The 26,283-nt window shown below is 34.2% G+C and overlaps 1 protein-coding gene across 2 annotated transcripts in view; it reads right to left on the bottom strand.

Moving 5' to 3' along the window:
- NTN1 (netrin 1) overlaps positions 1-26,283 on the bottom strand; it is a 441,808-nt gene that overhangs the window by 117,582 nt on the left and 297,943 nt on the right. For both annotated transcript variants that reach the window (XM_012548684.3, XM_031965512.1), the window contains exon 5: positions 25,344-25,397. In XM_012548684.3, the coding sequence (XP_012404138.1) occupies positions 25,344-25,397 (54 nt within the window). The remainder of the gene's footprint in view (positions 1-25,343; positions 25,398-26,283) is intronic.

The following is a 26,283-nucleotide window of genomic DNA, read 5'->3' on the forward strand; positions in this document are numbered from 1 at the left end:
AATTGTACTCAGTTTCTACAATCCACTAAAACCCTCTGGTCATATTCAGATGAATTACTGTTTAGCAATGCTTCTTGTCCACCATATCTTATAGTTATAAAGTTAAGTTTCTGAACTGAATTGCAAGACTATACTAACACTATTAAATTTCATTTATTAACTTTAGTCCAATGTTCTATGTCAACATACTTTATATCCTGGTTCTACCATCCAGTGATAATTATGTCTTTCCAGAAACTGCAGAGATATAGCCAAGAAGCATAGCATCACAGTCTTTAAGTCCTTGATAAAATATTGAACAGCTCAAGGGCAAGCTGCTATCAAATCACTATTAATAAATTTGAGGTGCTTGCCCTTTGCACCAGTTTCAACTGTGTTACTATTGATCTCAGATCTTTGTAATTTTTCTAGAATATTATGAGAAACTTTTTCAAATACCTTATTAAAATCTAAGCAAAGTAGCATTGCCATTATCAACTCACCAGGTAACCCTATGTTTAAATAGGAAATATGATTATTCTGGCAGAATTATTCTTGAAACCATTTTGGCTCCTTAAGATCATTACTTATTTTTAGGTCTATCTACTTAAAAATTAAAAGGATCCAGAGAGTTGTGAGGGGACTGAATATAATGGTTACCTTTCAATAGGTTAATTCTTAAGTAGTCATCTATATTCCTTTTATTCCTAGTACAATCCCGACAGATGCAATTATCTGCTTATCCACCCTACCTGCAACCTCCCCTGTTACAAATCTCTCATCCTCTGCCTTTCCTGCCTGCCCCATAAGGATTACAAATCAAGTAAGAAAGACATCATGCTACGGAGGAAATACTGGTGACTTCGGAGTCAGAGGATATGAGTTCAAACCTTGCCTCTGACATTTACTACATACAACTTAAGTTATTTAACATCCCTGGGCATATTCTTTATTGATGTAAAATGAAGCATAAATGGACTAGACTGACAGATTCTCAGGACCGTTTGGACTCTAAATCTAAAAAAGCCCTAAGAGCAAGAAAAATTTCCAACAACAACAATAACAAAACAACAACTAACAAATGAGTGAGTTCAGTGTGAGGTTGTTTGTTGCCTTGAGGAGCAGATTCTCATTTATTAATTCTCCATTACTGATACAAGAGCAAATAAGTTGCTCTCTAAGCACCTGACACAAGCATCTCCTATTCAAACAGTGCAAGAATTGACAAGCTCTGGGGGCAGCTGAGTTCCTATGCCCATCTTTCTCTCCTGGCATCTTACCCACACTTCCCTAGCCTGCTGAAACATGTGAGCATGGATTCTGTAGAAAAATGAGTACTGCAGCTCAATTCCCAGGAATCAGGCCCTAGGAAAGGAACCGAACCAAGCCTGTCACTATGAGGATCATAGTCCAAACTTTAGTCTCAAGGCAGAGAATTTCAGAGAACTTCAAAAAATCCTAAAAATTATATTAAATGTTCAGTGGGTTCTGAGACTACAACCACCACCACTTTTATGTCACCAAAGTTCTTTGCAAGCTTTAAAATGCTACATAAATGCTAGCTTTTATTATTATCTTATGATTATTAAATTCAAATCAAATTTATGACATTCAGAAGAATTTGAACATGCTAGCTCCTGTGAGAAAACTGACAATTTGTTTTCAAAAAGGAAAAAGTCATAAAATGAATAAAGAAACAAATTCCTTGTTAACGAAGCAGGTAAAGCTGGAACTTCAAAGAGGGTGAATCTTTTTTTCTCCCAAATTAGGAAGAGAAGCAAGTTATTTATTCAGGTTCTTCTAGACCATGTATAAGTATTACGAATTGATTCCCCTCCCCCTTATTTTTAATTTGTTATTTAAAAAAAGAGCAGAGGATCTTACAGGAGGAGATTTATGGGAAGAAAACATATGCAAGTTGTAGAAGGAAAACATATTAAAGGACATTTAAGTAAAGCTCAATAGAAAGTTGTGGCTGAAAGAGAAGCAATATTATCACTGCAGAGACTAATATACTTTGTATCACCTGAAGTGAAGGAAGAAAAAGACAAGGAGTTAAATAAATAGATCCCTAATCTAGCCCAGAAGTAGTGATATGGTAGTGATGAAGTAACTAACTGCTAGCATTCTCTTTGCATTTAAAGTAAAACAGCTAATGATTCCTTGATTTGTCTTATAAGAAAAATTAATCTCTTACAAAATGGGTATGGAGTGGGGTTTGGGAAATTCCATGAGAGGATTCACTACTGGATCTGAGTTTCAACAACAAACAGAGCTAGTATTTGAGATTCTGGAAATGATGGAAACCACAGAGTCTACCGCCTAAAAATTCTACAAATCTCCTAAAAATTCTACAAATCTCAAATCAAGAGAGATGGGATAGTATTAAGAATGGAATTATGATCATCCCCCTCTTCCCACACACAATCTATCTGGATGACAAAGAAAAGAAGGAAATCTTTAGAAAAATGATACCAAGAAGACAGAATCAGTGATAGGTAATGAAGGGTGAATATATAAATGTGGCATAATTCAGAAAGAAAAGTATCAGGAATGCAAACATCAAACTGAATTGAGCTTGACAAAGAAGTCCATCATGTTAACAACATGAAAAAAAAGTGGGGAGACTTAAAGATGAACTATGAATATAGAACGAAGGAATCATGATAATAGATAAGGCAGAATTGATCAACTCCTATATTTCTTTTATTTTATGTGCTACAAATAATGATCTTTGGATTAGAAAGGAATAGAATGGCTAACATGGAATGGACACCCAACATAAGGGCTAGGTGGCAGGGTGGATAGGGCCTGGAATCAGGAAAACTCAAGTTCAAATTTCACCTCCACATTTATTAGTTGTGTGATCCATTGGTAAGCCATTTGATATCTATTTACCTTGGTTTTCCCATTTGTGAAATTAGGCTATTAATAGCACCTGCCTCCTAGAGCTGTTTTGAGAATCAAATGAAATAAAAATTGTCAGGCACTTATTCTCAAGCCTAGCACATTATTATTATTACTAAAGTCAGAGGACATTAAAAGAATAATCTAGTTGCCCATAATGAATTCCAATTCCAAGGCTTGGGTAAACACCCTTCTAAAGTACTGAAAGAATTAGCAGAGTGGTTAGTGATTTTTGAAAGATTATGAAAATGGGAGAGTAACCTCAAGATTGACAAATGGCAACTACTGGCTCCACTTTCATGTATTGCAAAATTTAAAGTGCTAGATAAATTTAGAGAAAGGGAAGAAATGACTATAAGCCAGTGAGCTTAACTTTGACTCCAAGGGAAAATCATATATTGCATTATAAAAGGGATGGTTAATGAATATCTAGATAGGAAAACAGGAATTACAGAGAGCCAGTATACATCTGTTGAGAACAGTCTATGCCAGAAACTAGGCATTGACCCACACTTAACATCGTACACCAAGATAAGGTCAAAATGGGTTCATGATCTAGGCATAAAGAATGAGATTATAAATAAATTAGAAGAATATAGGATAGTTTACCTCTCAGACCTGTGGAGGAGGAAGGAATTTGTAACCAAAGAACTAAAGATCATTATTGATCACAAAATAGAAAATTTTGATTATATCAAATTGAAAAGCTTTTTTCAAAATAAAACTAATGCAAACAAGTTTAGAAGGGAAACAATAAATTGTGAAAACATTTTGCAGTCAAAGGTTCTAATAAAGGCCTCATTTCCAAAATATATAGAGAATTGAATCTAATTTATAAGAAATCAAGCCATTCTCCCATTGATAAATGGTTAAAGGATATGAACAATTTTTAGATGAAGAAATTGAAATGATTTCTAGCCATATGATAAAATGCTCCAAGTCATTATTAATCAGAGAAATGCAAATTAAGACAACTCTGATATACCACTACACACCTGTCAGACTGGCTAGAATGAACAGGGAAAGATAATGCGGAATGTTGGAGGGGATGTGGGAAAATTGGGATACTGATGCATTGTTGGTGAAATTGTGAATATATCTAGCCATTCTGGAGAGCAATTTGGAACCATGCTCAAAAAGTTATCAAACTATGCTTACCCTTTGATCCAGCAGTGTTACTACTGAGCTTATATCCTAAAGAGATCTTAAAGAAGGGAAAGGGACCTGTATGTGCAAAAATGTTCTTTGTAGTGGCCAAAAACTGGAAACTGAATGGATGCCCATCAACTGGAGAATGGCTGAATAAATTGTGGTATGTGAATGTTATGGAATATTATTGTTCTGAAAGAAATGACCAGCAGAAGGATTTCAGAAAGGCCTGGAGAGACTTACATGAACTGATGATGAGTGAAATGAGCAGGACCAGGAGATCATTATATACTTCAATAACAATACTATATTGTTATGGGCCAGAACTTGAAACAAGGTGCTAAGTCACTGGAAATGATAGAGACAATGCTTATGTACTTAGTTCACACCTTTAGAGTTCACACCTTTAAGAGAGGATATATATAAGGAGGAGCCCATTAAAGGGCAAGCCCACTAGAGACTTCAGGAGATTCACAAGTCAGGATTCAGTCCAAGAGATTCACAAGTCTAACACAGAAGTCCACAATCCCACTCTCAGAGGAGGAGTCAAGATTCATTCCATTCTTCCACCTTTGTGCTGGCTGGAGGCTTGGTATTCAGAAGAAGAAAGGCTGAAGCTGGAAGGGACAAAGGATAGTGACAAGAGCTATTGGAACTAAGGAGAGGGATAGGCCTCTAAGAAAGCTAACCGGGCTATTTTGGACAATAAAGGACTGGACTTTAACTCCCTGGCTACATTTGAGGTGATTATTAACGGAACTAAAAGGAAGGCTGTTCCCAGAAGCTCCCCAAGAAATCTGCTCCCAGAGAACATTATAATATAGAGAAGAGAACATTACACTATATGATGATCAATTCTGATGGACGTGGCTCTTCAGCAATAAGATGAAACAAATCAGTTCCATTTGTTCAATAATGAATAGAACCAGCTATACTCAGCGAAAAAACTCTGGGAAATAAATGACTGTGAACCACTACATAGCATTTCTAATCCCTCTGTTTTTATCTGCTTGCATTTTTGATTTCCTTCACAGGTTAATTGTACATTATTTCAAAGTCCTATTCTTCATGTGCAGCAAAATAACGATATGGATATGTATTGTATTTAACACAGAATTTAACATATTTAACATGTATTGGTCTACTTGCCATCTGGGGGAGAAGGTAAGGGAAGGAGGGAAAAATTGGAACAAAAGGTTTGGCAATTGTCAATACTGAAAAAAATTACCCATGCATATACCTTATAAATAAAAAGCTATATATATATAAAAAAAAGAACAGTCTATGCCCGACCAACATTACTTCTCTTTCTAATAGTGTTATCAGACAGACAAGAATAATATAATATACCTAGATTTTAGAAAAAGCATTTGATCAAGTTATCTCTTGTTCTTCTTGCTACACTGGTGACAAATAGGTGAATTCAGAATGGATTGAATGGCTGGATCCTAAAAGTAGTCTTTAGTGGAGTACCTTAAAGATATGTGCTTGGTCATAGGTCCATTTTTATCAAGGACTTAGGCAAGGATAAAGGTAGCATGCTTATCATGTTGAGGTCTTAAGTCAATAGGCTTGGGTCTAAATCACATTTTTGCCCCTTACTAACTTTGAACAACTCACTTAATTTTCTTGGGATTGTTTCTTTAATTATAAAATTAAGAGTTTGATTCTGACTCCAATGACTGTTGAGGATTTTTTCCTGCTCTATCGCTATGATTCTATATCACAATTTTAGGAGAAATGATATAATAACAATCCAATAAGATCTGATCTAGGTAAAATATTGGGGTGAACTCAATGTGATAAAATTCAATAGGAACAAAAGTGTTTTTTTTATACTACAGATGAAAATGGGAAAAGACAGTATGATAAAATGGAAAGGGAATGAAATTTAAAGTGGAAGATCTGGGTTCAAATTTCAGCTGCCACTTATAAAAATTACTAAACTATATTAAGTCTGAATTTCTTTACCTGTGAAGTGACAGCTGGAACTGATAACCTCAGAAATCTTTCAGTTCAAAATTGATGAGTCTATAAACTTCATGAGAAAAAAATATGGGGGAGTTAGGACTAGATGATGGTTTATGAAAAAAGACCACAGTTTTTAATGGTCTATAAGCTCAATATGAGTCAACAGGTAATGGCAGGGGGAAAAAATAGTTTTAAGAGCATTAGAGTCTTCAATGAGGGAGATGGTGAGCCTGCCTATAATCATAGCAATTTGTCTGGTAAAGATTTAGAATTTTTAGTGGACTACAACTTTAATGAAACAACTAGAAAAATTAAGAAAAGATTAAGCTATAGTTTTGGATTTTTTAAATTTAACAAACATCAAATAAAATCAACATTTCTATATACAAATTAGAATGGGGAATTATACATGAAGCTATGACTGTCTTATGAACTTTTTCTTTTAAAGTTTATGATAAATTTTTATTTTTAAAGCTGTTCTGCTTATCTACTAACCTTCTCTTCTATGCATTTTAAACTGAAAAGCTTCCCAAGAAGAACAACTGAAATTCTTCAAGATGAAGGACTTCAAGAATATATCATGTGTGGAACTAAAAAATATCTCAAGAAATTGGAGATATTTTATCTAAAAAAGAGAAGACAAGGTTTCATAAAGATGTTTTCAAGTATTCAAAGTCTGTTACATGAAAAATGAATTATTAGATTTTTTTAAAATATTTGGCCACAAGAAGAAACAAGCACTTTATAGAAGTACTAAAGAAGCAAATTTAGACTTGGTACAACAGAAAACTTCTTCATAATTAGAAGTCTTAAAGCAATGGGATAGTATAATTTGCTTTGTAGTCCTTTCTAGGAAACCTTGATGCAAAAACTGGATGATCACTTATTAAATCTATTATTAAAAAATTCTCATTCAAATATAGCTGGACCAGATAGCCTCTGTGAGTTCTTCCAATTTTGAGAGTTATCACTGAAAGTTACTAATTATATATTAATTACTACTTAAGGCATTCCTTAATTGAGTAGAACTTATAAAGTGTCTGATGTTCTGATATCCATTCTATTTATACCTGGGAAGAAAACCTAGTGTTAAATAGTCCTTAATAACATCTAATTTTGCATTTCATTCAAAATGGTTCTATTACATCTTGACTTACAAGGTTTATGTAAAGTATAGAAATTAATTTTTAATGTATTTTATGCAGCTATTTTAAAAGATATTTTTATAGACAAAGCATTCTCTTAGCTTTACCAAATCAATTCCACAAGTATAAGAAGAGGCCAAAATGGTGAAGGGACTTCTTTTTTTTTTTTTTTTTTTAATTTTTATTATTATAGTAACTTTTTATTGACAGAATCCATGCCAGGGTAATTTTTTTTTTACAACATTATCCCTTGCACTCACTTCTGTTCTGATTTTTCCTTCCCACCCTCCATCCCCTCCCCTAGATGGCAAGCAGTCCTATATATGTTGAATATGTTCTAGTATATCCTAGATACAATGTATGGGTGCTGATCCAAACAGTTTTCTTGTTGCACAGGGAGAATTGGATTCAGAGGGTAGAAATAACCCAGGAAGAAAAACAAAAATGCAAACAATTTACATTCATTTCCCAGTGTTTTTTCTTTGGGTGTAGCTGCTTCTGTCCATTGTTGATCAATTGAAACTGAATTAGGTCTCTTTGTCAAAGAAATCCTCTTCCATCTTCATACAGTATCGTTGTTGCTGTATATAATGATCTCTTGGTTCTGCTCATTTCACTTAGCATCAGTTCATGTAATTCTCTCCAAGCTTCTTTGTATTCATCTTGCTGGTCATTTCTTACAGAACAATAATATTCCATAACATTCATATACCACAATTTACCCAACCATTCTCCAATTGATGGGCATCCACTCAGTTTCCAGCTTCTAGCCACTACAAACAGGGCTGCCACAAACATTTTGGCACATACTGGTCCTTTCCCTTCTTTAGTATCTCCTTGGGGTATAAGCCCAGTAGAAACACTGCTGGATCAAAGGGTATGCACAGTTTGATAACTTTTTGGGCATAATTCCAGATTGCTCTTCAGAATGGTTGGATTCGTTCACAGCTCCACCAACAATGTATCAGTGTCCCAGTTTTCCCGCATCCCCTCCAACAATCATCATTATTTTTCCTGTCATCTTAGCCAATCTGACAGGTGTGTAGTGGTATCTCAGAGTTGTCTTAATTTGCATTTCTCTGATTAATAATGATTTGGAACACTCTTTCATATGAGTGGTAATGATTTCAATTTCATCATCTGAAAATTGTCTGTTCATATCCTTTGACCATTTATCAATTGGAGAATGGCTTGGTTTCTTATAAATTAGAGTCAGTTCTCTATATATTTTGGAAATGAGGCCTTTATCAGAACCTTTAACTGTGAAGATGTTTTCCCAGTTTGTTGCTTCCCTTCTAATCTTGTTTACATTAGTTTTGTTTGTACAGAAGCTTTTTAATTTGATGTAATCAAAATTTTCTATTTTGTGATCAATAATGGTCTCTAGTTCATCTTTAGTCACAAATTTCTTCCTCTTCCACAAGTCTGAGAGATAAACTATCCTATGTTCCTCTAATTTGTTTATAATCCCGTTATTTATGTCTAAATCATGGACCCATTTTGATCTTATCTTGGTATATGGTGTTAAGTGTGGGTCCATGCCTAATTTCTGCCATACTAATTTCCAGTTATCCCAGCAGTTTTTGTCAAATAATGAATTCTTATCCCAAAAGTTAGGATCTTTGGGTTTGTCAAACACTAAGTTGCTATAGTTGACTATTCTGTCTTGTAAACCTAACCTGTTCCACTGATCAACTAATCTATTTCTTAGCCAATACCAAATGGTTTTGGTGACTGCTGCTTTATAATATAGTTTTAGATCAGGTACAGCTAGGCCACCTTCATTCGATTTTTTTTTCATTAATCCTTTTGAGATTCTTGACCTTTTATTATTCCATATGAATTTTGTTGTTATTTTTTCTAGATCATTAAAATATTTTCTTGGAAGTCTGATTGGAATAGCACTAAATAAATAGATTAGTTTAGGGAGTATTGTCATCTTTATTATATTTGCTCGACCTATCCAGGAGCACTTGATATTTTTCCAATTGTTTAAGTCTGACTTTATTTGTGTGGAAAGTTTTTTGTAATTTAGTTCATATAATTCCTGACTTTCCTTTGGTAGATAGATTCGCAAATATTTTATGCTGTTGACAGTTATTCTGAATGGAATTTCTCTTTGTATCTCTTGCTGTTGGATTTTGTTGGTGATGTATAAAAATGCTGAGGATTTATGGGGATTTATTTTATAACCTGCAACTTTGCTAAAGTATGGATTATTTCTAATAGCTTTTTCGTAGAATCTCTAGGGTTCTCTAAGTATACCATCATATCATCTGCAAAGAGTGATAGTTTGGTTTCCTCACTGCCTATTCTGATTCCTTTAATCTCTTTCTCGACTCTTACTGCCGAGGCTAGTGTTTCTAATACAATATTGAATAATAATGGTGACAGTGGGCAACCTTGCTTCACTCCAGATCTTACTGGAAAGATTCCAGTTTTTCTCCATTGCATATGATACTTACTGATGGTTTTAAATATATGCTCCTGACTATTTTAAGAAAAGTCCATTTATTCCTATACTCTCAAGTGTTTTTATTAGGAATGGATGTTGGATTTTATCAAATGCTTTTTTCTGCATCTATTGAGATGATCATATGTTTTTGTTAATTTGGTTATTGATATAGTCAATTATGCTAATAGTTTTCCTAATATTGAACCAGCCCTGCATTCCTGGTATAAATCCTACTTGATCATAGTGTATTATCCTGGGGATGATTTTCTGTAATCTTTTTGCTAATATTTTATTTAAGATTTTATCATTGATATTCATTAGAGAGATTGGTCTATAGTTTTCTTTCTCTGTTTTCGGCCTACATGGTTTAGGTATCAGTACCATGTCTGTGTCGTAAAAGGAGTTTGGTAGGACTCCTTCAGTCCCTATTTGTTCAAATAGTTTATATAGCATTGGGGTTAATTGTTCTTTAAATGTTTGGTAGAATTCACATGTAAATCCATCTGGTCCTGGGGATTTTTTCTTAGGGAGTTGGTTAATAGCTTGTTCTATTTCTTTTTCTAAGATGGGACTGTTTAGGATATTTACTTCTTCCTCTGTTAATCTGGGCAAGCTATATTTTGAAGGTATTCTTCCATTTCATTTAAGTTGTCGAATTTATTGCCATAAAGTTGGGCAAAATAATTCCTAATTATTGCTCTAATTTCCTCTTCATTAGTGGCAAGTTCTCCCTTTTCATTTTTAAGACTAACAATTTGATTTTCCTCTTTCCTTTTTTAATCAGATTTACTAAGGGTTTGTCTATTTTGTTGGTTTTTTCATAGAACCAACTCTTAGTTTTATTAATTAATTCAATAGTTTTTTACTTTCAATTTTATTGATCTCTCCTTTTATTTTTAAAATTTCAAGTTTAGTGTTTGACTGGGGGTTTTTAATTTTTTCCTTTTCTAGCATTTTTAGTTGCAAGCCCAATTCATTGACCTTCTCTTTCTCTATTTTATGCAAGTAAGCCTCTAGAGATATGAAATTTCCCCTTATTACCACTTTGGCTGCATCCCACACATTTTGATATGATGTCTCATTATTGTCATTTTCTTGGGTGAAGTTATTAATTATGTCTATGATTTGCTGTTTTACCCAATCATTCTTTAGTATGAGATTATTTAGTTTCCAATTATTTTTTGGTGTACTTTCCCCTGGCTTTTTGTTGAGTAATTTTTTTTGCATCGTGGTCTGAAAAGGATGCATTCACTATTTCTGCCTTACTGCATTTGAGTTTGAGGCTTTTATGTCCTAATATATGGTCTATTTTTGTATAGGTTCCATGAACTGCTGAAAAGAAAGTGTACTCCTTTCTGTCTCCATTTCGTTTTCTCCAGAGGTCTATCATATCTAACTTTTCTAGTATTCTATTTATCTCTTTGATTTCTTTCTTATTTATTTTGTGATTTGATTTATCTAATTCTGAGAGTGCAAGGTTGAGATCTCCCACTATTATAGTTTTGCTATCTATTTCTTCTTGCAGCTCTCTTAATTTCTCTTTTAAGAATTTAGATGCTACACCACTTGGTGCATATATGTTTAATATTGATATTACTTCATTATTTATACTACCCTTTAGCAAGATACAGTGCCCTTCCTTGTCTCTTTTAATTAGATCAATTTTTGTTTTTGCTTGATCTGAGATCAGGATGGCTACCCCTGCTTTTTTGACTTCACCTGAAGCATAGTAGATTTTGCTCCATCCTTTTACTTTTATTCTGCATGTATCTGCCTGCTTCAGGTGTGTTTCCTGTAAACAACTTATTGTAGGATTCTGGCTTTTAATCCATTCTGCTAATCGCTTCCTCTTTATGGGGGAGTTTACCCCGTTCACATTTATGGTTAAAATTACCAGTTCTGTATTACTTGCCATCTTGTTAACCCCTATTTATGCTTTTCTCCCTTCTTTCCCCCTTACCCCCTTCCCAATATTAAATTTGTGAGCACCACTTGTTTCTCACAGCCCTCCCTTTTTAGTATCCCTCCTCCCCACCTTAGAGTTCCTCCCCCATCTTACTCCTTTCCCTCACAGTTTCTATATTCCCTTCTGCTTAGCTTATTCCTTCCCTTTTCACTTTTTCTCTTCTCACTTTTCAATGAGATGGGAGAAGTTTCACCATATATTGAATATGTCTAAATTTTTTTCTCTTAAAGTCAACTCTTATGGCAGTAAAATACGCACTATATTCAGCCCCCTCCGTTCTTTCTCTCAGATATAATAGGTTTCCTTTGCCTCTTTGTGAGATATAGTACCCCCACTTTACTCTTTTTCTGGTACAATTTCCTTTCCACCTCTAATTTCTAGAACAAGGTATACATGTATTTTTTATACATCTTTACAGCAGAAATATAGTTCCCAAGATTTCTTTTTACCTTTTTAGGTTTTTCTTGAGTTCTATATTTGCAGATCAAACTTCTTGTTAAGTTCTGTTTTTTTCACCAAAAATAGGTGAAATTCACTTATTTCGTTGAATGACCATCTTCTTCTCTGGAAAAAGATGCTCATTCTGGCTGGGTAAGTTATTTTTGGTTGCATACAGAGTTCCTTAGCCTTTCGGAATATCATATTCCAGGCCCTTCGATCTTTTGATGTGGATGCTGCTAGATCTTGGGTGATCCTTACTGTGGCTCCTCTATATTTGAATTGGGTTTTTCTAGCCGCTTGGAGTATTTTTTCCTTTGTTTGAGGGTTCTGGCATTTGGCCACTATATTTCTTGGTGGTTTGATTTTAGGATCCCTTTCAATGGGTATGAAGGGACTTCAAATGATGCCACAGAGTACTGGTTGAAAGAAATGAGGAAGAGAGATTAGGCTTGTTGTGTAAGGCCGGCATTGCAACATAAGGTTTGAGTGGCCTGGAAGTAATTTTCTGTGGCTAGAGACTGCCCCATGGACAGGATTCTTGTCATATTGAGATAGCTTCTTAACGGGAGATTGCTCCCTCTCTGATTGGCTGTGTATAACCTCACAGACCCTTTTTAAGCCCACTGAAGTAGGAGGTTGCTCTCTTTATTCTGGGGTAGTTGAGCTGAGTGGATGGATAGCCAAGAGAGGTAAGGACCTTGGATAGTGAATACATGGATCTCCGGATCACGTGTTCACTAGGGAGTTAACAAGTCAGGGCAATATGTGAGCATGTATAATAAAGACTTTAAGTTTGCAGATGGCTGTTCTTGAGCATGGTATTGGTTATTAAACTATGATTCAAGAAATCATAGCCTGAGATCTCTGAAGACCTTAGAGAAGTCAAGCCAGGTAAAATTCATTGACACTGCAAAAGTCAGTGGCCAGAGATACCCTGACACCCCTGGGAATTAGAAGAGACTGGCAATGTGAAATATCAGGTAAATACAAAACGATACTTCACAGGCTTGGTCTACTTAGCTCTTTATGCCAAAACAAAGAACCAATGAAGTGGAACTAGAGAGTGGGTTTAGAATCCCTGTCAAACTTCCTAACAACTAAAGCTATCCAAAATGGAATAGCTTCCCTTAAGATGGAGTGCTTCCCATTTCACTTGAGAAATTCAAGTGAAACCTGAGTGGCCACTGTTCTTTTATATTTGTTTATTTTAACACACAATCATGTTGGAGGAGAAAAATCAGAGCAAAGGGGAAAAAAAAAACAGAAAAAAGAAATGAACATAGCATGTGTTAATCTTAGTTCTTTTTCTGGATGCAGACAGTATTTTATCCAAACACTGTTGGGATTGCATTGAAATCATTGAACCACAGAGAAAAACCAAGTTTTTCACAGTTGATCATTGCACATTCTTGCTGTTACTGTGTACAATGTATTCCTGTTTTTGCTTGTTTTGCTCAGCATCAATTCATGTAAATCTTTCTAGGTCTTTCTAAAATCAGTTTGTTCATCATTTTTTATTTATTATAGCTTTTTATTTATAAGATATGCATGGGTAATTTTTCAGGATTGACCCTTGCAAAATCTTCTGTTGTAACTTTTCCCCTCCTTCCCCACACTCCCTTCTCTAGATGGCAGGTAGACCAATACATGTTAAAAATGTTAAAGTATATGTTAAATACAATATATGTATATATATATCCATATAGTTATTTTGCTGCATAAGAAAAATCAGACTTAGAAAAAAGGTAAAATTAACCTGAGAAGGAAATCAAAAATGCAAGTGGACAAAAAGAGAGGGAGTGGAAATGCTTGCGGTTCACACTCATTTCCCAGAGTTCTTTCACTGGGTGTAGCTGGTTCTCTTCATTATGGAACAAATGGAACTGATTTGGTTCATCTCATTGTTGAAGAGAGCCATGTCCATCAGAATTGATCATCATATAGTATTGTTGTTGAAGTATATAATGATCTCCTAGTCCTTACTCATTTCACTCAGCACCACTTCATGTAAGTCTCTCCAGGCCTCTCTGAAATCATCCTGCTGATCATTTCTTCCATAACAATAATATTCCATAACATTCATATACCACAATTTATTCAGCCATTCTCCAATTGATGGGCATCCTTTCAATTTCCAGTTTCTAGATACTACAAAAAGGACCACCACAAACACTTTTGCACATACAGGTCCCTTTTCCCTCTTTAAGATCTCTTTGGGATATAAGCCCAGTAGTAACACTGCTGTGCATATCAAAGGATATGCACAATTTGATAACTTTTTCAGCATAATTCCGAAATGCTCTCCAGAATGGCTGGATGCATTCACAATTCCACCAACAATGTATCAATGTCCCAATTTTCCCATATCTCCTCCAACATTCTGCATTATCTTTTACTGTCATCCTAGCCAATCTGAGAGGTGTATAGTGGCATCTCAAAGTTGTTTTAATTTTCATTTCTCTGATTAATAATGACTTGGAGCATCTTTTCATATGGCTAGAAATAGTTTCCATTTCTTCATCCAAAAATTGTCTGTTCATATCCTTTGACCATTTATCAATGGGAGAATGGCTTGATTTCTTATGAATTAGATTCAATTCTCTACATATTTTGGAAATGAGGCCTTTATCAGAACCTTTGACTGTAAAAATGTTTTCCCAGTTTATTGCTTCCCTTCTAATGTTGTCTGCATTAGTTATGTTTGTATAAAAGCTTTTTAATTTGATATAATCAAAATTTTCTATTTTGTGATCAATAATGATCTCTAGTTCTTCTTTGGACACAAATCCTTCCTCTTCCACAGGTCTGAGAGGTAAACTATCCTATTTCCTTCTAATTTGTTTATAATATCATTTTTTATGACTAGATCATGAACCCATTTTGACTTTATCTTGGTGTATAATGTTAAGTGCGGGTCAATGCCTAGTTTCTGCCATACTAATTTCCAATTTTCCCAGGAGTTTTTGTCAAATAGTGAATTCTTATCCCAAAAGCTAGAGTCTTTTGGTTTATCAAATACTAGATTACTCTAGTTACTGACTATTTTGTCCTGTGAGCCTAATCTATTCCACTGATCAACTAGTCTATTTCTTAGCCAATACCAAATGGTTTTGGTGACTGCTGCTTTATGATATAGTTTTAGATATAGTATAACTAGGCCACCTTCATTTGATTTTTTTTTTCATTAGTTCCCTTGAAAGTCTTGACCTTTTGTCCTTCCAGATGAATTTTGTTATTTTTTTCTAGGTCATTAAAATAGTTTTTTGGGATTCTGGTATAGCACTAAATAAATAAATTAGTTTGGGTAGTATTGTCATTTTTATTATATTCGCTCAACCTATCCAAGAGCACTTAATATTTTTCCAACTGGTTAGATCTGACTTTTATTTGTGTGGAAAATGTTTTGTAGTTTTGTTCATATAGTTCCTGACTTTCCCTTGGCAGATAGATTTCCAAATATTTTATACTATCAGCAGTTACTTAAATGGAATTTCTCTTTGTATCTCTAACTATTGGATTTTGTTAGTGATATATAAGAATGCTGATGATTTATGTGGGTTTATTTTATTTCCTGCAACTTTGATAAATTTGTGCACCATTTCTAATAACTTTTTAGTAGAATCTCTGGAGTTCTCTAATTATACCATCATATCATCTACAAAGAGTGATAATTTGGTTTCCTCATTACCTACTCTAATTCCTTTCATCTCTTTCTCAAGTCTTATTGCCAAAGCTAGAATTTTTAATACAATATTGAATAGTAATGGTGATAGTGGGCAACTTTGTTTCACTCCTGATCTTATTGGGAATAGTTCCAATTTATCCCCATTACATATGATGCTTACTGATGGTTTTAAATAGATGCTATTGACTATTTTAAGGAAAAGCCCATTTATTCCTATACTCTCTAGTGTTTTTGACAGGAATGGATGTTGGATTTTATCAAATGCTTTTTCTGCATCTATTGAGATGATTTTTATTAATTTGGTTATTGATAGTCAATTATACTACTAATTTTTCCTAATTTTGGACCAGTCCTGCATTCCTGGTATAAATCCTACTTGGTCATGGTGTATTATCCCGGGAATGATTTTCTGTAATCTTTTTGCTAATATTTTATTTAAGATTTTTGCATCAATATTCATTAGGGAGATTGGTCTATAATTTTCTTTCTCTCTTTTTGTCCTACTTGGTTTAGGTATCAGTACCATGTCTGTGTCAAATAAGGAATTTGGTAGGACTCCTTTGTTCCCTATTTTTTCAAATAGTTTATATAGTATTGGAGTTAATTGTTCTTTAAATGTTCGGTAGAATTTACATGTAAATCCATGTGGTCCTGGGGATTTTTGCTTAGGGAACTGATTAATAGCTTTTTCTAAAATGGGACTATTTAAGCAATTTACTTCCTCCTCTGTTAATCTGGGCAGCCTATATTTTTGAAGGTACTCATCCATTTCACGTAGGTTATCAAATTTATTGGAATAAAGTTGAGCAAAGTAACTCCTGATAATTGCTCTAATTTCCTCTTCATTGCTGGAAAGTTCTCCCTTTTCATTTTTAAGACTAACAATTTGATTTTCCTATTTCCTTTTTCTAATAAAAAATATTTAAATATATATATATATATTGTTTATTATGTACCAGGTACTGTGTTAAGCACTTTACTCATTGTATCCTAATTGCAGAAAGGTAAGTGCTAATATTTTCTAATAAAATTTACCAAAGGTTTATCTATTTTATTAGTTTTTTCATAAAACCAACTCTTAGTTTTATTTATTAATTCAATAGTTTCTTTTTACTTTCAATGTTATTAATTTCTCCTTTTAATTTTAGAATTTCAAGTTTAGTATTTGATTGGGGGTTTTAATTTGCTCTTTTTCTAGCTTTTAAAGTTGCACGCCCAATTCACTGATCTTCTCTTTCTCTATTTTATGCAAGTAGGTCTCTAGAGATATTAAAATTTCCCTTATTACCGCTTTGGCTGTATCCCACAAATTTTGGTATGTTGTTTCATTGTTGTCATTCTCTTGGGTGAAAGTATTAATTGTATCTGATTTGCTGTTGTACCCATTCATTCTTCAGGATGAGATTATTTAGTTTCCAAGTACTTTTTGGTCTATTTACCCCTAGCTTTTTGTTGAATGTAAGGTTTATTGCATTGTGATCTGTAAAAAATGCATTTACTATTTCTGTCTTTCTGCATTTAACTGAGGTCTTTATGTCCTAATATATGGTTAATTTTTGTATAGTTTCCATGAACTGCTGAGAAGAAAATGTACTCCTTTCTGTCTCCATTCAGTTTTCTCCAAAGATCTATCATACCTAACTTTTCCAATATTCTATTTCTCTAACTTGTTACAATTAACTTATAACAGAACCAACTTAATTTGTGATTTGATTTATCTAATTCTGAGAGTGCAAAGTTGAGATCTCCCACTATTATAGTTTTGCTGTCTATTTCTTCTTGCAACTCTCTTCTCCTTTAGGAAGTTAGATGCTACACCACTTGGTGCATATATGTTTAGTATTGATATTGCTTCATTTTCTATGCTAACCTTTACCAAGATATAATTTCCTTCCTTATTTCTTTTAATTAGATCAATTTTTTGCTTTTGCTTGATCTGAGATAAGGATAGCTAACCTTGCTTTTTTTTACTTTACCTGAAACATAATAGATTCTGCTCCAGCCTTTTATCTTTACTCTGTATGTATCACTTTACTTTAAATGTGTTTTTTGTAAACAACATGTTTTAGGATTCTGGCTTTTGATCCAGTCTGCTATCTGCTTCCACTTTATGGAAGAGTTCATCCCATTCACATTTATGGTTAAACTACTAATTTTGTATTTCCTCCCATCTTATTATCCCCAGATTATGCTTTTCTTTTTCTTTTCCCCTTTACCCCACTCCCCAGTATTAAATTTATGGATACCACTTGCCTCACACAGCTCTCCCTCTTTAGAATCCCTTCTATTCCCTTGGAGTCCCTTCCCCTTTCTTATACCTTTCCCTTATTTTTTCTGTATTCCCTTCTATTTAACGTACTCTTTTCCTTTTCCCCTTTCCTCTCCCACTTGTTAATGAGGTGAGAGAAGTTTCTCTATAAACCAAATATGTCTAATATTTTCTCTTTGAGCCAAATCTGATGAGAGTAAGATTCACACAATGTTCCTCCCCCTCCCTTAATTCCCTCAGATAGGATAGGTTTCCTTTGCCTCTTTGTGGGATGTAATTTCCCTCTTTTTATCTCCCCCTTTCCCCTTTTTCTGATACAATCCCTTTTCCACTTCTAATTCCCCCTTTTTTTGTATTATAACAGCAAAATCAAATTATACAAGAGCTCTTTATGTATGCCCATGACAGAAATACAGTTCTTAAGAGTTCTTTTTATCTTTTATGCTTCTCTTGAGTCCTATATTTGGTGGTCAAATTTTTTGTTTAGCTCTGGTTTTTTCATTAGGAATAAATGGAATTCACCTGTTTCATTGAATGTCCATCTTCTTTCCTGGAAGAAAATGCTCAGCTTAGCTGGGTAGTTTATTCTTGGCTGCATTTCAAGTTCTTTTGCCTTTTAGAATATCAGATTCCAGGCCCTTCAATCCTTTAATGTGGAAGCTGCTAGATCCTGAGTGATCCTTATTGTGGCTCCTCGATATTTGAATTGTTTTTTCCTGACTGACTGTAAAATTTTTTCCCTAGTCTGATAGTTCTGAAATTTAGCCATAATATTCTTTGGAGTTTTTATTTTTTAAGGTTTCTAACTAATGAGAAGCCACATCTTGTAGCAGTCCTTGTGGATCAGTCTTTCTATCTCAGACTGTTCTAACCTTTCTTTGTTAGATTTGTGGGGGATTTTGTTTCTAGATTTGGTCAAATTACAGATTTGAGACCTAGATCAACTTTGATTGTCAGCACACCACATCATACCCATCTCCCTCCCTGGACTGAGCATCTCTGCCCATCTTCAGCAGGAAGCAGTTTTTGAGAAGACCATCACTCTTGCTCCTGATGTAATTTGGACTTATATGGGGGAATGGGAAAGTGGTTGAATTATTGTTAAAATCTTAACTGTATTACTTTGTTTAAGACTTGGGATGGAAATTGTTAAACTTGTGTAACTATTGCTGTTATGTCTGAAGGATTTTTAGTCTGTTATGTATATGTATATGATTCACTCTTGATATTTATATGTGGGATAGTTATTTGATAATTCCTTTCCGTGAGAAAAAAAAGGGAGGAAGAGATAGGAAATTGGGGGAAATGGTGTATTTTTCTTAGGCACTTCTCACTAGTTCAGATTGAATTGGAAATTCTTTAAACAGTCCTTTTTGTTTTTACTCCTTGCTTAAATTTGCTGGTTATGCTTTAACTTTGAAACCCCTTATTCTGTTGGAATTGCCCTGGCGGACTCAGTTTTTTGGATTGTTTTTTAAGAAACAATCAGAAATCAGACACCTGTCTTGGGACTCGCAGTCTCTCTGATATTTCTTCACTCCTGTAATCCCAGTTTCTTAATTAGTATTTCAGCATTCTCAAAGGACCTTTCAGTTTTATATTAGGCTTCTAAAAGTTCAGGGTTACCTGCCTTGGTCTAACTGTGCATACACTGCTCAGAAATCTGGATCCTAGTAGCAGCTCTGGTCTACTGAGAGGGAACAAGTGGAGCTACTCCTGGCCCCACTTTTCATCCCTAAAAGACTTGGAGTGCCCCACTTAGGATGTGTAGCAGGACTGTCTTGAGCATTGCTACTCCCTATATAAGCAGAGGCTGAGTTAAATGCACAAATGACCACAGACCCAACTCACAGTAAACTATCCATATGCTTCCCAACTACAGAGAACCTGACATGATTGCAATAGGGAGCTTTGTGTATTGCTGATTAACTCTGGGGTTATCAGGGAGAGACTTGTCCTTGTCATAAGTTCTTGCATTGTTCTAACTTTATTTTGGTTTTTATTTAGTTTATTTACTTCACATAGAGTTAGTCAAAATTACGGTACTAAGAACTTCCAGAGGAAGGTAATTCAATGATTTGAATAGTCAGAAGAGAGAGAGTGTGAAATGTTGTGCCACAGTTTCCTTTTAATGTTCTGACCCAGTTTTCCTAATTGTCCTACTCAGTTACTCTGCCTCAGGTTATAATCATTCCCTCTTAATGTTTGATAGGATAAAGTTCTTATATCTTAGACATCATTAGAATATCAGGAGCCTTTCCAGGACCTCCCTCCATTATGTCATCCTAGGTGCCACCCTCCATTATGTCATTCTCATCCTAGGTAGATCCTCCCCCCCCAATTATGTCACCATTCTTTTTACCCTATAAAAGAATCTCATATCGGACATCCACAGTTGGATTCTTGACAACAATAGTCTCATTTAGCCCTGGGACCAAACTATGATCCATTTGGTTCTAGTAAATCTCTCCCTTTTAAATAAATTATTAAATATACTCTTTAATTTCTATCTTGTCTCAGTTTCTCCAGCATTACACCCCAATTGATGAGCATCTACTCATTTTCCAATTCTTTGTTACCACAAAAGGAGCTGTTACAAACATTTTTGTACCATGTACATCTTTTTCCCTTCTTCATGATTTCTTTGGGATAAAGACCCAGTCAGTAATGGCACTGCTGGATCAAAAGGTATGCATAGTTTAATAGCCCTTTGGGCATAGTTCCAAATTGCTCTCCAGAATAATTGGATCATTTCACAACTCCACTAACAAAGCATTAGTGTCCCAGTTTTCCCACATCCCCTCCAACATTTATCATTATCTTTTCCTGTCATCCTAGCCAATCTGAGAGGTGTGAAGTAGTATCTCAGAGTTGCTTTAATTTGCATTTCTCTCATCAATAGTGATTTAGAGTATTTTCTCAAATGACTATAGAAGGCTTTAATTTCATCATCTGAAAATTGTCTGTTCATATCCTTTGACCATTTATCAATTGGTGAATAACTTGTATTCTTATAAATTTGACACAGTTCCTTATATATCTTAGAAATGAAACCTTATCAGAAATACTGGCTGTAAAGATTTTTTTTCCCAGCTTTGTACTACCCTTTTAATCTTGTTTAAATTGGTTTTGTTTGTGCAAAACCTTTTTAGTTTAATTTAATCAAAGTTGTCCATTTTACCTTTCATAATGTTATCTAGTTCTTCTTTGGCCATAAATTCCTCCCTTTTTCAAAGATCTATTGGTAAATTGTCCCTTGTTCTCCTAATTTGTTTATGGTATCATTCTTTATGCCCAAATCATATATCCATTTTGGTATGGTGTGAGATGTAGGTCTATGCTCAGTTTCTGATATATTATTTTCCAGTTTTCCCAGGAATTTTTAGTAAATAGTGAGTTCTTATTCTAGAAGGTGGAGTTTAAGGTTTTATCAAATACTATATTGCTATAAGCCTTGATTATTGTGTCATGTATATCTAATCTATTCTTCTGATCTACCCTTCTATTTCTTAGCCAGTACCAAATGGTTTGGAAAACTGCTGCTTCATAATATAGTTTTAGGCTTGTTACCTGAGTGACCACTGTTAAGAGTGTGGTAGAGAATTTGGTTAGGTAATGGTTGGACTAGATTGACGTTAAAGTCCCTTCCAACTCTAGGACTGTGGTTCACATACTATTTCTATATCTCAGTAATCAGAATCTAGTCAAGAACTTGTCCACTGCACCCAACAAATCAATTTAGAATAACTACTCATTCTGTGGCTGCTACAAGAATTTTAGGCCTAAGGTAGGAAAACTCAGCATTTTAGCACTGCTAAAATCTACGAAATCAAGAAGCATTTATTAAGTATCTATGTGTGATATATTGTATCTAGGATATACCATGACCTATTTAACATGTATAGTATTGCTTACCATCTGGGGGAGGGGATGAAGGAGGGGAAGACGTGGAGGGAAGGAGTGGGAAAATCAGAACAGAAGTGAGTGCAAGGGATAATGTTGTAAATAATTACTCAGGCATGGGTTCTGTCAATAAAAAGTTATTAATAATAAAAAAAAAGTATTTATGTGTGCCGAGTGCTCGTTATATAAAGATAAAAGAGCCCAATTCTCTCATAAAAGTACAAAGTCACAATATAAGTACATATACAAAAAAGAACAAAAAAAATAACAAAAAAGAACTTGATTTTAAGAAGTTACTATGGTGAAAGGGAGGATGAAGGAACAAACAGAAGAGAACTACAGTATAAAATAGCCACATGTGAAACATTAAAAAATGTAAATTGATCTCAGGTCCCAAAAGAACTCCTAAAAGAACTTAAAAATGATTTTTAAAAACACATGGAAAAGAAAATGGAAAAGGAAATATAAAACTTTAGTGAAGAAAATAATTGCTTAAAAATTAGTATTGGTTAAATAGAAACTAATGACTCCATGTAACATCAAGTTATGATAAAAAACAAAATCAAAAGAATAAAAAAATGGAAGAAAATGTGAAATTTCTCATTGGAAAAACAAATGACCTGGAAAATACATTGAGGAAAACAATGTGGCAGAAACTAGGTAAAAATCATCATTTCACACCAAATAACAAGATAAGATCAAAATGCATATATGATTTATACAGAGTGATAGCATAAGTAAACTAGGAGAGCATGGGAATAGCTTTCTAATTGCATGGAAGAAGTTAGAGCCAAAAAAGATACAATGAACATTAGGAAATATAAAATGGATAATTTTGATTATAGAAAAATAAGGTTTTGGTCAAACAAAACCAATACAACCAAAAATAGAAGGAAAGCATAAAACTGAACAGAGGGGGAGTATAGCAAGTATCTGATAAAGACCTAAATTCTCAAATATATAGAGAACTGAATCAGATTTATAAAAATACAAATCATTCCCCCATTGACAAATGGTCCAAGAAAATGATATCAGTTTTCAGACAAAGAAATCAAAACTACTTAATCATATGGAAAAATGTTCTAAATCACTATTAATTAGAGAAATGCAAATTAAAACAACTCTGAGGTATCACCACACACATCAGATTGCTTAATATGACAAAAAAGGAAAATAATAAACATTGGAAGGGATGTGGCATAACTAAGACATTAATGCACTATTGGTGGATTGGTAAACTAAGTCAACTATTCTAAAGAGCAATTTGTGAAATACACCCAAAGGATTGTAAGATCATACATAATATCCTCTGACCCAACAATACCACTGCTATGTCTATATCACAAAGAAAGAGAGAAGTAGAGGAAAAAGGAAAAACTCTATCTGTACAAAATATTTCCGTGTACAAATTTCTGATAGAAATTGAGGGTATGCCCATCAATTGAGGAATGGCTGAACAAGTTGTGATATATGATTGTGATGTAACATTATTGTGCTATAGAAATAACAGGTAGGATCAATTCAGAAAAATCTGGAAAAACTGACATAAATTGATACAAAGTGAAATGAGCATAACCAGAAGACTATCGTTCACAGTAACAGCAATATCATATGATTGTGTGAATGACTTAGCAATTCTCAACAACATAATGATTCAAAATAATCCCAAAGGATTCATGAGGAAAAATACTATTGGCCTCCAGAAAAAAAGGAATACTGTCTGAATACAGACTGAAACATACTAATATTTTCTTCCTTCCTTCCTTTTTGTTTCTTCCTCTTTTTTCTTCCTTTTTTGTTTCTTCTTGCACAAAAATATGGAAATGTTTTACATGATTACATATATAACTTATATCAGATTGCCTGCCATTAGGGAAGGGAAAGGGGAGGGAGAAAAGATTAGAATTTGGAACTTAAAACTTAAGAAAATATAAATGTTAATTTTTTTTTTACATGTAACCAGGGAAAATAAAATATTATTTTTAAAAAGAAACTTACATTATACTGGAGGAACAATAGGTATGCATATAAGTAAATGCAATTTATTGTTTTGGTTTTATTTAATTTTGGTTCAGGGAGATAGGGAGTTCAGACATGTGATTTAATTGATTTAAGAAACTTCCAAAAAGAAAACTTTCTCTACACGAAGGCAAATTAAGAATTGTACTGCAACTTGCCAGTCATACAGCCCAGTTTGTAGGAGAAACAGGCAAAATGAATACACGTCATCTTCACTTTGAGGTATATTCCCTAGCTACTAGTCCATACTACAATAAATACAAAATATATAGAAAATCATTTAGGGGCAAGGAGGAAGCACTAATAACTAGCAATTAGAAAAAATCTGTTATAGAAGTGACTTGAGTTGAGACTTGATCATAAAGGAAGAAAGAGATTATTCCAGGCATTTGACAGTAATATATTCAAAGGCAGAGAAGTATAAAAAAGAAGTTCATATACAGAATTATTATGTAGGTCACTTTAGCTTACTCATAAAAACAAAAACAAAAAAAAAAAAAACATGATGGGAAGTAATAGGAAATCAGTCTGGAAAGACATCTTGAGCCAGATTGGGCAAATTTTAAAATCCCAAATAGAGGAACTAGCATTTTATTCTAGAAACAAATGTCTCTTTAAAGGCTAAAGTTCTTGAGCAAGGAAATGACATGGTCAGAAATATTCCTTAGGGGAAAAGTTTGGTAGCTGTGTGTTGACTGAAAAGAGAAAGATGCTTCTTTTTGAGAGATGAATCACAAGATATTGAAACATTCCACACCATTCAGTAAGGGTCTGAACAAGGTTGGAATCTCATGTGAGTGAAAAATGAAGAACTATTGCAAATGCTACTTTGAAGGTATCAACAAGATGCCTTCTTCAAGATGATGTGATATGGAGAGTGATTAAAGATGACTCTGATTGTAAACATGAGTAACAGGAAAAATGATAATTTCCTCAAGAAAAATGGGAGAAGTTAAGCTAAAGAAGAGATGATAATTTGGGGGAGGAATAATACAGAATTCTGTTTTTGAGATTTTTAATTTGATGACTTCATGAAAGAACCATCTGGGTACCACCTTGAATTTTAGAAGCTACCCTGTGGCTCAAATAGCACTAAAACCCACTAACTTTTTACTCCACTGACTTTAAGCTGGTGTAAACAATTTCTTATTTGAATGACAATGAAGAGTTTGATTTTGGGTTTTCAACAGGGAGAAGGAGAAAAGGAAGAAAGGAATGCCCTTCATCAAAGGCCTCCCTCTTTATCATGATTAAGTATGTATCAGCAAATCACAGCAAAGTGGATTGTGAAGTATTCAGATCTGGTATGGAGAGTAGTTGTAGTTAGCAAGGGTCTCTCTCTCTCCTAATTTTCTTCCTCTCCACCTATTTTCCTTCAGTTCTGTTCATGGATTGTCCTCCTTTACTCATAGGAATTGAGAATTAAAACTTATAAAAACCAAGAAACAACCTACCTTCTGGCTCCTCTATGCTGCTGGCTGCAGTGGTGGGTGGAGCCACAGGAATCTCTTTCAGAAATCCAGGTAAGAAGAGCAAAAAGAATGAAAATAGAGAAAAAAAAAATTAGCATTAATTATTTTTTATCTTGGGGGGGAAAAAGGAAAGCAAGCATAACAGTTATTTTCATTAAACATTTTTGTAGAGAACCTGTTAAATGCTTTAAATCACAAAAGGGGACAACCTTAAGAGAATTATATCAGATCAGAGGGCAGGTGAAATGAGCCACTTTGATTTGTTATAGTATGGTAAGGTCTTCCCAGAGGTGCCAAAAATCTGCAATCATGTGATAGTGAGTGGATGGACAAAGGGGCAGTTTAGGCCAACCTGATATTCCCATTAGTCCAGAATCAAAAAGAAAAAACAAAATGATGCTTTTGTGCCAAAGGCTCACTTCTGTCAGTTCCCTAATCCCCCAGTTTCATTAGGAAATTCCTTTCCTCTTTATAGTTAGAATATTTTTGACAAACTTGTCTTAGTTGTGCTATGTTCGTTGACTGTCATCAACCCATGTACAAAGTGGAAAACACTGGGTGTTGTTGCATGGAGGCAAAAATTCAGGATGAGGTCCTGCACACCCATAAAAACATCTAAAATACACAGGACCAAAACTTGTTGGGCAGGAACTTTTTCCTGAAGAGCATGTCAAAAAGCTAAGGAAATGAGGGATTTAGGAAATAAAAATCTGTATTATTAACATTTCCTTTAAAATATAGTTTAACTTGTATTGACTAGTTGCTGGGCACTGCTGGAGCCAGAGGTGCCCTGGCAGAGAGGAGACTTGCTTGCTTTCAAGGAATAACTATATGTGATTAGAGAAATTAGAGTATTAGGTGAGCAGAGAGATCTTTCATATTTTCCAGGATTTGTATCTCTGCTTCTAAAAAATTTAATTTT

The sequence above is a fragment of the Sarcophilus harrisii genome, chromosome 4, assembly GCF_902635505.1.
Source record: "Sarcophilus harrisii chromosome 4, mSarHar1.11, whole genome shotgun sequence".
NCBI classification, from domain to species: Eukaryota; Metazoa; Chordata; class Mammalia; order Dasyuromorphia; family Dasyuridae; genus Sarcophilus; species Sarcophilus harrisii.